The sequence below is a fragment of the Lathamus discolor genome, chromosome 20 (genome assembly GCF_037157495.1).
Source record: "Lathamus discolor isolate bLatDis1 chromosome 20, bLatDis1.hap1, whole genome shotgun sequence".
Lineage (NCBI taxonomy): Eukaryota > Metazoa > Chordata > Aves > Psittaciformes > Psittacidae > Lathamus > Lathamus discolor.
The window spans coordinates 3,865,226-3,880,776 of NC_088903.1; the positions used below are offsets into that span (position 1 = coordinate 3,865,226).

General features: G+C 40.7%; 2 protein-coding genes across 3 annotated transcripts; both read right to left on the reverse strand.

Annotated features, from left to right (window-relative positions):
• Positions 1-630: 630 nt before the first annotated feature.
• On the reverse strand, positions 631-7,896 carry KRT222 (keratin 222). 2 transcript variants are annotated; one of them, XM_065698943.1, is made up of 6 exons: positions 7,784-7,896; positions 6,362-6,490; positions 5,423-5,643; positions 4,360-4,436; positions 4,089-4,194; positions 631-2,948 (listed from the first exon to the last, which is right to left on the reverse strand). In XM_065698943.1, exons 1-6 carry the CDS (start codon positions 7,811-7,813, stop codon positions 2,735-2,737), a joined length of 777 nt encoding a protein of 258 aa, XP_065555015.1. In that variant the 5' UTR covers positions 7,814-7,896; the 3' UTR covers positions 631-2,734. The 2 variants fall into 2 exon arrangements, with proteins under 2 accessions (XP_065555015.1, XP_065555016.1); XM_065698944.1 differs by having other exon boundaries at positions 7,702-7,876.
• Positions 7,897-10,959: 3,063 nt separating this feature from the next.
• Positions 10,960-14,727, reverse strand: LOC136023903 (keratin, type I cytoskeletal 12-like). The gene is made up of 8 exons (XM_065698905.1): positions 14,097-14,727; positions 13,703-13,785; positions 13,317-13,473; positions 12,880-13,041; positions 12,658-12,783; positions 12,071-12,288; positions 11,664-11,746; positions 10,960-11,449 (listed from the first exon to the last, which is right to left on the reverse strand). The coding sequence occupies exons 1-8, from the start codon at positions 14,703-14,705 to the stop codon at positions 11,352-11,354; spliced, it is 1,536 nt and encodes a 511-aa protein (XP_065554977.1). The 5' UTR covers positions 14,706-14,727; the 3' UTR covers positions 10,960-11,351.
• Positions 14,728-15,551: the final 824 nt, after the last annotated feature.

A 15,551-nucleotide genomic window follows, 5' to 3' on the forward strand; every position in this document is an offset into this window, starting at 1 on the left:
TGTGATAGTGAGAGATTTTGCCTGAGTTTAAAAAACTCTATAATGAGTAGTTTCATGGTTATAATGGGAGTGTTTATACTGCATCATATGAACCAGAGGGCTCGAAATAGTTGGCTCTTCTCCAGCTGTTTTAATTACAACAGCTTTGTAATGAGACCATACATTGATTGGAAAGTAGGTTGAGACAGTGAAACCCGCTTTCATGCCAGACGTCTGGAGGTATGAGATGGCAATAGCTCAGCCGCTCTGAATTGAATTGGCAGTACAGAACTGAAGAATTCTTTGACATATTATCAAGCTTCAGTGCTATATTAATTCAGCCTTAAAGTGACCTAAGATCAGGGTGAGTGTTACCGTGCATACTTTTTCCTATGCAGAGGACTTGAGATGTAGTCAGGGTTATGGGATTTATGGGATTTACGGGATTTACAGGAAAAGAGTACTTTTTGTAGCAGGACACTCACATGTAATGATAAAGGTTCTTAGGGAATTTGAGTCTTTCTAATTGTAGAGGAGATCTTAGAAAATGCTTCGTTGCAGTGCTACATATTTTCTTATCTATTGCTTTTATTTTATATTTCTCTGTTACTTCTTTCCCTTTAAGGTATGCGAATTAAAACTCACACAATATGCATGGGCAAACTTAATTTTAATACTTTTTTTATTGTAGGACTATCATTTACTTTGGTAAATTTGTATCCCTGTTTAAAATGCCTTAAAGCAATTAAAACTTAGTTTAAATTCAAGTACTGTAAAACGTACAGAGTATAAGCACAAAAAAAAAGCTGCATAGTGAAAATACTAGAGCAGGCGAATACATTCAGGATGCCAATTACTCAAGTATTAATAACACCAGATCAGTATTAAGGTTAATGATGAACAGTCAGCTTAATACAGCAGATCTAGAACTGTTGAAAATACAAATACATTGTTCTTATCATTAACAAAAGATAGAAGCATAAATTATCACTGAAGGAATTTGTAGTATCTGTTTGTAACACATGCCGTGAGTAATAAGGCAAATACTGTCACTTTAATTAGTCTCTCGCATGCTGCTGTGAATCCAGCAAATCCATTACGTGGTCTCCGTAGATTCTAAGCCCCTTCAATCCCAGTGAGTTGGTGACATTCATGCCTCTTCAAAATCCACATAAACAGTCATTCTGAATACAATTTTATTTGAATTTTTGTTGGAAATTTGGCTCAAAACTTTATAAAGAAGTATGTCTTGAGTTTGCATTTCTGTTTTTTCTGTGTACGGATGCCAGATCATCTACTGTACTTTGCTCCTTTGTGTAGGAGTGGAGGATACTCACTGGGTATGGTAGAATTTTACTTTGAATACGTAGCCCTTATTTTGTCCATTTATTTTGAAGGAATAATAGTTGTAATCTGGCATAATAGTGACTTCTTACATGTACTAGATCAAGAGCAAAACTGACATATAATATCTGTCAGAAGAGGAATTTGTTGAAGATTCCACTGTTACAAGAAACAAAATTAATTAAATAGCATTGAAATGATGGGTTGTCTCCTTATATTTGAATAATTAAAGAGGAGAATTTGACTTGGTATGGCTAAGAAAGTTGTACAGATATGCGTGGACACAGAAGAGACTGGTTGATTTTCAGTGGAAATTGCTGCTTCAAAACCAGTGGAGCAATCAATATGGCTCAAATGTTTTTGGTTTGTAACAATGCTTTTAAAAATATGTGTATAATCATGTAATGGAAAGACATTTTAGCTCAGTTGTTGCTTTAAAAATCAATTTAAAAATACCAGCCACTTCTAAAAGAAAATTCCTGTAAGAACATATTTTTATGTCATTTATGCTGTTAGAAAGTGTTATTTTAAAATATATTTCAAGAAATATGACAGTTGTGATATAAATTATTACAAGGATTCATCAGTCATTCTATGTAGGCAATATTGAATAATTAAGAGAAGGAAATATGTATTTCTCATTTCCAGAAAGAGAAAACAAGTTCTCTTTTACAAAGGCAGAATATATTAAAGTATAAAGTTGCAGTTTAATTTTTGCAATATTTGGTGAAATTCTACAAAACAACAATAATCACAGAATTATAGAATGGTTTGGGTTGGAAAGGATCTTAAGATCATGAAGTTCCACTCCCTGCCATGAGCAGGGATGCCTCACTCTAGACCATATCTCTCAAGGCTCTGTCCAACCTGGCCTTGAGCACTGCCAGGGATGGGGCAGCCACAGCTTCCCTGGGCACCCTGTGCCAGCACCTCACCACCCTCACAGGGAAGAGCTTCCTTAGACCTAACCTGAACTTCCCCTGTTCAAGTTTAAACCTATCACTTCTTGTCCTATCATTACAGTTCCTGATCAAGTTCCTTTCCAGCATCCTTGTAGGCTCTCTTTAGATACTGGAAGCTGCCCTGAGGTCTCCACGCAGCTTCTCTTTTCCAGGCTGAACAGCCCCAGCTTTGCCAGCCTGTCTTTGTACGGGAGGTGCTCCTGCCGCTGATCATCCTCGTGGCCTGCTCTGAACTGCTGCACCCAGAGTATAAAACTAGTAGGAGTTAGGCTTCTTGGAATCTTAACTCCCTTGCTCTTCTCCCTTTCTTTTAAAAGACTTGTATGGTTTTATTGTATTAATCAAAGTACTTAGTAAGATTTGTGGTTGTAGCAAGGATACAGGCTGTCTAAGTCCATCTATATTTCCAGAGCCTGTTGGAAATGAACTTTGGGTTAATCTGCTGTCAGTTAAGGTTTGATGGAAGGAATACTGCAAGATCTCCTCATTACCAGCCTGACTTCGATGTCGGGAAGAGTTTTCTTTTTAGTGTGTAAACATCCTTCATCCGTTGCTGCCAGGTGGAGATCAAAGCGCAATGAAACAGACTTTTTCCTTAAGCGAGGGTTGTCCTTAAAGAAAGAACCTTCCCATTCTTTAATGACTTCATCCACTTTTTCTGTCCTGAAACAACAGAACAAATGTATTTATGATCCTTTAAACAATATGAATTCTCCATCTTAAGGGCTGCTGAAACTGCATAATGAAGTGTCAGATTATTTTAGATGGGTACCGAGACACTGGAATTTTTTTTATTTTTTTTTTTTTCCACAGGTTCACTCTCCAGAAAAGCCAAATAAGGGGTGAGGGTTCATTATATTCTTGGGTTTGTACTTTTAAGTAGGCATGGATACAAACCCACTGCTCCGAACACATCAGGCAGTTTGTTTCCAAGGAGAGAGTTTGGAATCCAAGCTCAAAAGCTCTGCAAGAAACCTCCGTATTATAGTGGGCAGAATTCGTGCATCTGAAAACCTTCAAAATAGGGAGGAGAAAAATGTAGTTCAGATCCAAACCTCAGAATGCAGATGCACATTAAAATCTGCAAATCTAACTAAGGTGATCAAAGCTGGTGTATGAGAATGGGCTTCAGAACGGGAGTGTGCACGCTGGCATTAATTTTTAATCTGAATTTCTACATGTTTTTAGCAGCTGATCACAGTTACGTGTTGGCGACACAGGGCACCATAGCCTTAAATGTAACGTTAAACGCAAGTCTGCCCAAGAGCTTAAAGAGCAGCAGGGGAAAAAAAACCTGATGAGGCAAACTATTAAAGTAATTTAAGGTGAATAACACATAGTAACAGCCCTTCACATGCTGCTTAGGAGCCAAGTTCTCTGTTCCCCGTTTGGTAACTGGTGAAAAGTAGGAGTTTCCAAATAGCAAGTCAGAGCAGCCAAGCCTGAATTCGTGTGCATAAACATGCCCCAGAGGGACGTTGTGAACATGGTCTGGGCTCTTTTGCTTTTAGCCTTAACTAGATGTATTATTATAGTTTCATTCTTAGCAGAAATAGAAATTACAGATTGGAAGCATCATCATGATATTGTTAATTTAGGAAGTAAATGCCAATAAAAAGAACTTTAAAATTTAATGTATCGTTAAAACATGCCATTCAATACACCTTCAAGAACAATCACTGTTCTACTACAGCTTCTTGGCTGTATGGTGTGATACAGTAGCTACTAAGTAAAGAACAAGTCAGAGCTACTGCCCACCATTTACTTTCAATTGTTATTGTGTTAAACTCATGTTTATCTTACTGTACAGTGCCATGAGCTTCAGCGCTTCCCTTTGTAATGTTTCCATCTAGGATTGCTTGTTTTGTCAGCACTTCCACCTTCTCAGTTTCATGCTTCTTTACACCACCTGTAAAAAAATCATAGATACACTGGGCAGGCTGCAGGACCTAGAGATGTTTTCTGTCCTGCTGCATTGGAAGAAGATCCTGTTGTCATGTCCCGTCATTTGTCAGTAGTGAGTAACTTCCTTTAGGGCCATAATTCCTTAAGGGGAAAGTGTCTGAAAACTCACTTGCAGGCAGTGTAAAGGCAATCTTGCTGGTGGTGGGCTTTTTGTCATCCTTCCGCTTAGCTGTACAGCAGCGAAACCTGCAGAAAGAAAAATCATGACAGTCTCCTAATAATACTGAGTGACCTTAACCCAATGCTTGTCATATGAATTGCTATAAAAAATGTAGAAATGTGAGAGCCCCAAGAGTGTTTGAGTGATGTAACTATTTGTTGGGATTTCTCATTCTGAGTAGAGAATTGAAGAAAGTGACAGTTTTTAGTTTGTTGTGTGCTAGGAAGAGTTATTTGTTAGTATTGGTACTGAGTTGTGTATATTTTCACAGTTGTAAGCATTACATTTCAAACTGACTGCCCTGCTTGGAATCTTCTTAGGCAAAAGTGTGAGTGAGATTCCTGGACTGAAACTCTCCATTTGCTGTGGGAAGGACTGAAAGATTCAGAATTGTGTGTCTTATTTTGTTAAGATTCTAGTGCTGAATGTGAAATGTGCTATTTTAAGCATTTTGCCTTTTCCCTGTCCTCCTTGTTGCTTATATCTACATTGCTGCCTCTCTTGTGTCTGCCTTCTGAAACAGTGGTACGTGTGCTCTGGGGAAAGGGCAGGCAGGAGGAGTTACCACCAAAGCAAAATGGCACTAGGAGGCAGATCCTGATGTGTGCCTTCACATGCTTTGAGTGATACTGAGTAGTATGAACTCCATGTGCAAATGGACATCTGTTACGTGAGGAGACATGAACTCCCGTCCCGAACTTCATGTGTGTGGACTTGCTTCATCAACGCTCTGAGGCAAACAGAGCACACAGCAGGCAGCTCATGGGCTACAAAGTGTACAGCAGCGTGCGGTGCCTAGAGTCAGGATGCGCTGAGTGCGCTGTTACCTGCAGTGCACTGTGGAGGTGCTCTTAGTGCCCGGAAGAGTGAAAGCAACAATGAAGCCATTTTAAAGGATTTTATAGTGTAGTTTTGTAATGATTGATTCATGTATTTACAATTCAGCTGATTATTTCAATGAGAAGTTCTGAAATGGCAGATCAGTTTGAGTACTTTTTCTCTGAACAAGTACCTGTTCTCTTCTTGCTCCAGCAGACTGCGATATGTTGCTATTTCTTCCTCCAGTTTCATCCTGGTGTTCAGGAGAATTTCGTGTGCCTGAAGCTGTTTCTCAATACCTCTTCTCATTTCCAGTAGCTCTTTCTCCAAGCATTCAACCTCAGATTCCAAGTTTTGTAGTTGCATATGGTACTGCTGCTCTGTGGCACGCAGCGAACGTTCCAAACCCCTTTCCTGTGAAATTTAACTCTTTAAAATTTTAAGATTTATATGTGTAAAGATGCTGTATGGACTTTTCCTTAGCAATCTGTGTATTTTTACATCAGTTTCTAAGAATATTCTGTCAGAAAAGCAGTAAAGCTTTCAAGATAATACTTTTACTGAGATACTTTCCAGTAAAATCTGTAATAAAATCGGATGAAAAACAGTAAATGCAGTCTGCTGTTGTACCAGCAATCCACTGCCACTGATTTTACAGAGTTTTGGTTTTACCTGTATGGTTAAAACAATATTCATGTGAGTGCTGTGTGAAACCTGGGCAGCCTGTGTGGTCTTGTAGCTTATCTGTATTACTGAATTCATACTGCCATACTTTATCATGAATGAATTGATAGATGTGTCCCACACATTCAAATCTAGTTCTAAACCTGGTGTGAATTGGTTAGGCAGAGTGACTGGGAGCTTGAGAACTGCACATCATGCAAGTCTATGTTTGGCTGACATGAAAACATGCAAACACGTCTGTTGGGTGATACGTGAACATACAGCTGGGTTGTTGCTAGTTCAGGCTCTGTGTGACAAGCTGAAAGTACACCCCAAAGCTGCGTGTTTGTGTGTTCTATTTCTGCAGTATAGTGGACATGATTGTTACAGAAACTGAACTGTGATGTAGTTTACACCAAGAAAAAAGAGGTATTTTTTCAGATATCAAGTTTCATGTTATGATGCTTACCACAGCGTGGAGAGATTCGATCTCGATCTGCATGTGGTGCCACTGCCGCCTCGCTTCACAGAGTTCTGCTCGGGCTGCCTTTAATGCTTCTGCATCTTTGTCCATTCTTTTAATTGTAGCTTCTTCTGTCTACAGCAAAAGACAGATGATAATATTAAAAAATACATTCAAATAATGAAAATAAAATAGATGCATAACAATATTTAGTTGGAAAGAACAGCTTTATAGAGCAGGAGCCCTTCGGAGGGCTTGCATGATCATGGTTTTGCCTGACCTAGTCATTGATGAGGTTTGAGATTGTCAGTTCTGAGTTTTACTGCAAGTGGTGAAGATGTCATAAGCGCTTGAAACAAAACATGCTCTTCTGCATATTTTACTGCTTTATGTAGGTTCTTACAATGCCATCAACTCTCTAGTTCAGGTCTTATAAGACAAGTAGCATAAGTTTATTTTACCCCCATAACATACTGATGTACTGTGTTTTTACCATGCCATTATTTTGGTGAACAATCTAGATTTGGCTAATCCACAAGTGAACACTGGATACTCTTTGCTTACCCCTTTTTGCCTGGGTACTGCAGAGCTGATGTGACAAGATTATATGAATACACATTGGTTGCTTTGTGCTAAGCACAAATACAAACCTGGTTTAGCTGTCTAGTTTACAGCCATTGCATCGCTGTGGGGATCACTCTGACTGCAGCAGCAGCCAGGCCTGGGATTAAAATAAACCTCCAGGATTTCTGCAGTAACCAAGAAGTAAAACAAGGTGATATAATACTTATTTTTCACGCTGAATTTCTTAATACTTGATGGTCAAAAAATGTTTGGCTGGTTTATTTCCAAGTTCAGTTGGGTTTTAGAGGTGTTTTGTATGTAAATCTGTAATAGCAGCATTGTGTGTTGATAACATTGAATCAGTCTGCATGAAAGATCAGACTGTTTGCCAAGGAGTATAACACAGTTTTACTGTGAACACTATAAAATAGTGTTCCCTGAACGGGTACAGTTTGCTTTAATATAGGTGCTAAAACCAGTAAGTTGTCTGTATATACATGAATTCTCCACATTGCCTTTGATTTGCACGGTCCTCTTCCTCTGGGATACCTCCGTGGTGCTAGAGGTTACCATTCTACAGCATATGTCATCATTTTTTAAATCACAACAATATCCCTGCTGCAGGTACAGAAAACCAGCCAGATGAATTACATGGCACTCGTTCCGTGTGAATTTCATACCCTGAGCAAAATCTGCATCCCTGTCTTCTAGTTCACATCTTACTGCAGTAAAAGCACAACCCTTCCCCGGCAATATGCTGCATTGAAAAGGAAATACTGTACCTCCGAGAGGCTGAGGGAGGAACTGTACAGAGCGGGGACGGCTCCTTGCTCTGGAGGTTGTATGGCTGTGTGGAGGCATTACCTGGGTCCTCGCTGAGGTGATGGCCTTCATCTGATCCCCGGTGGGGAGCGAGTCCCCCTCGCCGGGAGCCGCCGGGGCAGCTCCGCTCCCACCCGCCGCTGCCCGGGCCTCCCCGCCCGTGGCGGGTCTTAAAGCGGCAGAGCCGGGCTTTTGGGGAGCGCCGGGGGGGCCGGGGGTTCGCACTCCCTTCTAAAGGCAGCTTCGAGAAAGCAAAGGTCTGTAACTTTTGCAGCGGGATTGATAAATGATGGCCGAAATGAGAATATGCGATGTCTTTATGTTGTTGTTGTACTCTAACTGTGGGGTTTTATGACCTTATAAATACGAGGTTAAGAGATACAAAGCAAAGGACAAAATTACAGCTGCGCAGCATGAAAGTACAGCCACAAAAGGGAAGGGAGCAGCTTCCCAGCAGTACCCCAGTGCTGGTGACAGTGCCGCTGAACTGGGCAGTTGTGCACCACTGAGCACGTTACTGGGAATGTTACAGGATTTCCATCCTTGAGGGGTTTTGAGACTCAGCAAGGGCAAGCCTTGGGTGACCTGATCCAGTGCTGAGGGCTGGAAAAAGAGCTGGGCTCCTGGACACCCTCTCACCCAGCGTTTCAGTAGTTTTATGGGCAGGACACAAACAAGGAGAGGAATCAGCATTGGTTTGGCTCCTTTTCTGGACTGTGCAAAGATCTGGTGAATCAATGCTTCTGCCAGAGCTAACTGCTGCCAGAAGTGCCAGGGTTCTCTCTGAGGGGGGATTCACAGACCCCTGCCATGTACAAACAGTGCTCAGCTCACAGAGTGCGTAGGCAGTGCCAAATCTTGTACCTTTCCTGGCAGCTACCAGGCAGGACAAGAGTGGAGGCTGTCTGCTGTACTTTCTGTGAATTACTCCTCATTTCCTGGCTCACTGTAGCTGCTGCCTGATCCCAAAGACCTTGGTTGCTAAGAACAGCTCTCACCTATTTTTCATTTTTTTTTAGTAATGTGCAATACCAGATATTTAATAAAAACCCCTCCAGATTTCAGTAAAAGAGTATCACTAGACAGATTGCATTTTAGGCTCCAAATAAGAGTATGCATCAGTGAAATTAGACAAAAAAAGGCAGTAACCTTTTACAAGATGCTTGTCTTTTTAGAAGTCAAAGTATTGTAACACTGGAAAGTTTCCTTGTGTGCATAAGGATTCCTTGTTCTTGTCTCTGTCTGCTGGCACATGTGAAAGGATCCTGTGTTCTGATTTTATTTTTCTTAGCTGCCTGTTTTTCAGCTGACCTGGACTGAGATGAGAATCTTTTGTTGGTCACTATCTTTTCTATAAGTGGCTTAACTAAAATATTGACAACGTTTTTCTTTGGTGGTATGAGAACAGTCACAAATAAAACCATCAGGAATCCGTCAAACCAGTGTAAGATATTATAGCTTAGGACAGTATAAACAGTAGGAAGAGCCCATGTATTTAAGCAAATAAGAACTTGAAATGTAGTTTAGAATCTTCTTTTATCCTTGCATTGCAGTAGCGATTGTTTAAGGTTTGCTTTCAGCTCTCTGGGACTAAGAACATCTTTTTTCCAGTGGGCAAAGTAAGGCTGCCCAGTGGCCAGCAGTGAGGCCAGAAAGGCCAAAGTCAGAAATGCAGTATGGAGGCCTGCAGGGATGTTGGATTTGGTCCCAGAAACCAAACTTTGTGCCTCAGCAAGCGTCTATGGCTGAAGTTTCACACTACCAGAATCCAGACATTTGCCCAGTAATAAAATTTTTAAAAGCTTTTTAGAAAAGACGTTATGTCTAATGCTTTCTTTTTCCATCATTTTTTTCAGGTGTAAAGGGAACCTCTGGCGACGAGATCTTGAAGGCTAAAGGTAGGTGGGTGCAAGCATCCACCTTTAGTGTTATTGATGCAGTTTTGAATTCTAGCTACTTCAATGTTCATATTTTGTTATAAATGTTGGATTTTAGTTAACTTTAGAGTTCAGATGCAAGAGTTGTTTGAATCCTGAGGTACAGTGTGGTAATGCAATAGTGATTGCAAGCTGCTTTGGTTCACTGTTGTTGCTTTCTCACAAGATGAGCTTGAGTGGTTTCTGGGTTTTACACACATGGAATCTGCACTCCAGATGTTAAATTTGGGATTAATGCATGTGTAGGTAAACTACAAGATTATTCAGTGGAAATCTATATTGAATGGTATAGGAAATCATGACTTCACAGCAATCACAGACACGGTCCTTGAGGTATGTACTTTATTTCATATTTCTGAAAGTATAAATGTCTTTGGAAGAAGACGATAAAAGGGACACATTTTTCTCCTCAAAATGGAGATGCTGTCAATAAGGGGGAAGATGATATGGCTTCAGGTCTTTCACATAGGGGAAAAAAAAACATGGATAGAAAAGAAACATGATGAATACTGTCCTGTTTTGGGAAGAGAAAGAATGTCCTTCAATCTCTAATTTTAAAATTCCTCTCTAATCGTACTCTGGGATTGCAACTGGGATTGCTGTGAAGTTGTTCTTTGATTATTGTCTTGATGACTTTGGTTTTTATTGGTTTGCATCAGGAAGCAGAAAACCTGCCAGCAGTGGGGTTTACAAAAGGCAGAATGGAAGGACAGCATGAAAACTGTGCTCCCTTTAAACCTTTGCTTTGGGTCAAGCCTTTAAGGAATGTGGTAGAATGTGCAGAATGTTTGTATTGTAGACACTGCAATCTGCGTGTCAGAGGCCACAGGAACTTCTTTGTAATACCTGAGAATCACACAAAAATCGACATTTTGGCTTAAGAACAAAGGCTCACGTGTATGTTGTACGGGAATTGTATTTTGGTTTGTAGTTTTGTTTTGGATGAGATTCTTTTACGTTGTTATTTGAATTGGTCATAGGGAAGCCCATGAGGGTTCCCGAGATCATGTTGTGCTCCCACCAGATGGCACCCGGAGACATGGAAACCCACCATCCCCTCTGGTCTGCCTGGTCTATTGCAGACTGAAGAGTTCATGCCTTTAGTCCCACATTTAAGCAGGGTTTCTTTAACGTGTCCGTATTCTAGCACTGGATTAATTTAAGTTCTTGGGGGGTGCTGTAGCACACACATGGTGGGGTCAAGCAAGATACCCAATGGAATGGGAAATACAGATCAGAGGCAGCAGTCCTAAGTGAAAAATAAAGGGAGACTAATACATTAAAGCTTGTTGCATCATTTTTATTAGTCAAGAAATCTGGAAAATGAGGTTAGAATAGCAAAATTATTTTGTATATTAATTGGTAAAAATGATTTAAAAGCCCATCTCATTAAATGTCTGCTGTGTGCTCCATATGTCCTGTCATTGAGCAAAGAATTGATCATATAAAGAGCACTGTGAAAATACAACAGGTCACACCAATAGGCTGAAGCAGAAAATACATTGCGTGGTGGCTAAGAATGAAAGTGCTGCAGGCTTTGTGTTATGTGAAAGAATCTTAGTAAAAAGCCAATCTATTTTTTATCACTTCATACGTAAGAACAAAATCATTTATCCATTTTGTCTTTGCAAAGTCGTGGAGTGAATGGATCTTTTGCAGTAGCAGATTGTGCCTTATACCTTCTCTTCAACTTCCTTAACATGGGATGCAACAACTTTTCCATCTACCACCTCTTCGACAATTGTCTTGATCTTTCTAGTTTTGGTAGGATCTAAACATCATAAACAAAATAAAACAAGTATTTCTCAAAGTGTGAAAGATGCTAAACCAGAGCAGCACACATATGTGAATAGTTACAGCCTTTTCCTTTCAAAGTGGCTTCTTGTTACCACAAACTCTCTGATGTAGTTAAACAGAATAAGATGTATTATTTTATTTATTTGAATGACTTTAGAAACAGTTTAATTTAATCAAGTTTTACCTACCCTGAGAAGAATCCAGTGACTGAGTTTGAGATTTGCACCCTGTCAAGGATGAGCTTTCAAATGTAACTCCCTGTCCTGAGTTCCTGAAACAGAGACACACAGTACTGCAGCAGGTTTGTCAGATTTTCACGTTGGCACTGGTGGGTAATTTCAAATACTGAGCAGAATGGTTCATTCTCCCCAGTCATAGGGCGTCTGTGTCATTTCAGAAGCAGTGGATGTGCTTTACTGTCTTTTGGCAAATGTGCCCCCTGGTTTTACCTTTTTTGTCCTGAAAGAATATTGCTGCAGGAAATATAAATGGATAAATGGCATCTGCTAAGGAGCTGGGCTAGATGACCTTTGAAGGTCCCTTCCAACCCAAACTATTCTATGTTTCTATGATTTAATGTGAAGGAGTTACTTACACAAACTCGCCATCCAGCAAGCGGCGATAGGTTTCAATCTCCATTTCCAGGCGACTCTTGATGTCCAGGAGTTGTTGATACTCTGCATTCTGGCGCTCCATATCAGCCCGGACCTGGAACAGCTGAGACTCCAGGTTCCCAATCTGAAGCTGGATTTGTGAAAGCTGGGCACAGTAACCTCCTTCTGTTTCTGCTAAAGTGTCTTCAAGGGATTTTTTCTGTGTAGGAGGACATTAAATAATCTTTGAGGGAAACAAATTCTTTGCAAAGACAAAAGCAATTGCAGTAGTTTAATGGGAGCAGCACAGCCTCATTACTTAGAGATTTTGGTGTCTTTTTTTCCTTGAAATATCAGTTTGAAAACTTGCCTTTGCTGCTTCACTGAATATGAACATAAAAGTTCATCTGCTTTATAGCATGCTACTTGCAATCCAATTACAGATACTACTGCTATTTAGGAACTAAAAGAATGCAGGCTTTAATAGGCAATAAATACAAATCTTCAATCCCATAGAAGAGTGTAAGATCTGACACCTCTGAAGATGGAACATGTACTCTCTCTAGCTAGCAGCTTCCTTAGAACATACCATGGCAAGCTGAGATTGTAATTCAATTTCCAGGCTCTGGAGAGTCCGTTTTAGATCTGTGATCTCACTCTTTCCTGACTGAAGCTGCTCAGTGTTGGTGGAGATTTCCCTTTTCAGCTCCCCGCTCTGAAATGACAAGGAAGAACAGTGTAATTTTACTGTTTCAAATCTTCAGCTCATTTGGATATGCATTTCACTGGATTTGCTATCTCTGGTGGTTACTTTTTCATTGAACCATGCTTCAGCCTCTTTACGATTTTGCTCCGCGATGACTTCATACTGTCCCCTCATGTCATTCAAAAGCTTGGTCAGGTCAGTTCCTGGAGCAGCATCCATTTCAACACTGACTTGGCCAAATGCACTGCTTTGGATGCCCTGGAGCTCCTGGAGAGATTAAAAATAACAAAAAGTTTATGTTACTAAGATAATAGTTCTACAAAAAATATATATAAAGAGATGTATGTGATATAATTCTGTTTCAACAAGATTCTGAAGGTTGTGTGCGTATTTCTTGCACTCTTTGACTTAGTAAACACCAGAAGAGCAGCAAACAAAACAAATAATGAAACCAGGGTATTCCCACTGGCATAAATAAGGGAATAATTTGCTATTTCAGAATTCCATCTGACTTGTCACAATCACGAAGAAAAAGAAAGTACCTCTTCATGGTTCTTCTTGAGATAAGCCAGTTCTTCATTCAGGCTTTCAATCTGCATCTCCAGATCGGCTCTTGTCAAGGTCAGTTCATCGAGAACTCTGCGCAGACCATTGATGTCGGCTTCCACGCTCTGGCGAAAAGCCACCTCGTTTTCATACCTGGAAGCACAGCAATTAAATATGACTTTTTATGTGGTTAATGAGGTCAAATGCAAAGTATTGCTATTTACTTCTATAACTTTTAATATGAAATCTTAATACACGTAATTATTACAATATTGTGTAAGAGTTACGTGAAAGTATTCTACAAGGCAAAAAGATTTCTAAATACAAAATAATGATTTCCTTAAAATATTAGTAAGTTTTTGTAATATTAAGACATGCTTACTTGAGTCTGAAATCATCAGCAGCCAGTCTGGCATTATCGACCTGCAGAATGATTCTTGCATTGTCAATAGATGCATTAATGATCTGGAATACAAAGAATGTTCAGGGACTGCTTCTCTAGCCCAATGGCTTTGCAGCTCAGGGTAGCTCTTTACACAACTGCCATCCTAAACACACGTTTAGACTTTGGGATCTACAAGGGTTTGTAGACCTGGATTCCATCACTGCCTTCTCCTCCTGCACAATATCCCTGCATTATGATAGGGATGTTTACAAATTTGGTACTGTAGAATAAATTTCTTCTTGGTTTCTGAAAGGAATTTGTTATGTCGATCCAAACTATTATTAGTTTACATTACAAATGTAAAGATATTTTAAGTACATGGCTTTGCTACCTTGTTTCGGAGATCTTCAATGATAGGATAATATTTACTGTAATCATTCCCAGATCCAGGGATACCAGTGCCAGGGCCACTTTTCTCATACCACTCGCGGATTTTGCGCTCCAACTCAGTATTGGCGTCCTCCAGAGATCGTACTTTGTCCAGATAAGCAGCCAGGCGGTCATTGAGGTTCTGCATCGTTTCTTTCTTTGAGCCAGAAAGAAGGCCACCATCCCCAGCACCAGCACCACCAAACCCGCCTCCAAAACCAGATCCTGAGCCACCACCAAAGCCACTTCCTAACCCCCCACCAAAAGCACTGCCTAAGCCACTGGCATAGCTACCACCTAAACCACTACCAAAGCCTCCACCAAAGCCGCTGCTTAAGCTGCTCCCAAAGCCTCCACCTGAGCTACTCGCAAAACCCCCACTGAAGCCAGAGCCTGAGCCAAGCATAGAAGCAGCACCAAAACCTCCAGCAGCTCCACCACCAAACCCAAGCCCGCTGCCACCGAAGCCTGCTCCACCACTAGAACCAGACATTCGCAGAGATCCCCCGCCAAGTCCACTCCGAGAAGAGAACTGCCGGGATGCACCGCTTGTGCGCACAGAAAGGGCCATGGTGCTTGAGGTGCTCTGCTCTGCTGGGTGAAGCACACAGTGTGGAGCAAGGCACATTGGAGAGCACTTGGACCTTTATACAGGAAGGCAGTGGGTGTTTCAGGAGTAGTCCCCGCCTTTTAGGAAGAGCTTGAATTCTTTCTCTCTCCCCCTCCTCACTTGGAGGGGAAGTCAGTTTAATGTGTCCTGACCAAACTGAGTGATACGTGACATTCTAAATTGCCAGTGGGAGTGGAAGTCTGATGCCCTCCAGGTGTTTGCTGTGTGAGGGGAAATGGGTGGAGGAGAGCAAAGATATCATGATCATGTTTTGTCATGTGCAATGGAGGGTAAAATTTTCGCATTTAAAGCCTTCCCAAGTAATGTCTTTGGCATTACATATTCATTACTTTCTTGGTTTGGGGCTATTATTCCAGGAGTAAGCTTAAGCCAGTGGTGTGATCCCTTTCATATCATCCTTGCCAGTGTGCTTGTCAGAAATGCTTTTCTAGTCATAATATGTTTCTGGCATGAATCTCTGCCACATTGGTGCTCCCTGAATGTTTGATAAGAAGGAAGAAAAGTGATGAGCAGAAGTGTGTGAGAAGGCATGTGGTCTGCAGGTTGATCATTAATATGAAAACAAAAATAGACCTGATTATACCCAAGTTAATTTGTGTTTTCTGCACTAAACCCTTCATCATGGAAATGTCTCTGTGTAATATGCAGAGCCTGTACCAGCAGTTCACACTTCTGAGCTGGGAACTTCCCATTGTTCCTTCTGAATAGTTTGTCATGATCCCAAACTCAGGCAAATCGTTTCTGTGTTTTGTACTTTTTATAATATAAATCTAAAGCTCAAATACA

What these genes read in the sequence shown, in the direction of transcription:
- LOC136023903 (XM_065698905.1), bottom strand. Translation starts at nt 14,705, where the DNA reads ATGGCCCTTTCTGTGCGCACAAGCGGTGCATCCCGGCAGTTCTCTTCT. An exon ending in GCTGATGATTTCAGACTCAA is followed by an intron (nt 13,474 to 13,702) that starts GTAAGCATGTCT and finishes CTGTGCTTCCAG; the next exon opens with GTATGAAAACGAGGTGGCTT. An exon ending in TACAATCTCAGCTTGCCATG is followed by an intron (nt 12,289 to 12,657) that starts GTATGTTCTAAG and finishes CCTCCTACACAG; the next exon opens with AAAAAATCCCTTGAAGACAC.
- KRT222 (XM_065698943.1), bottom strand. Translation starts at nt 7,813, where the DNA reads ATGAAGGCCATCACCTCAGCGAGGACCCAG. An exon ending in TCACCTCAGCGAGGACCCAG is followed by an intron (nt 6,491 to 7,783) that starts GTAATGCCTCCA and finishes CTTTTGCTGTAG; the next exon opens with ACAGAAGAAGCTACAATTAA. An exon ending in CTGGAGCAAGAAGAGAACAG is followed by an intron (nt 4,437 to 5,422) that starts GTACTTGTTCAG and finishes TTCTTTCTGCAG; the next exon opens with GTTTCGCTGCTGTACAGCTA.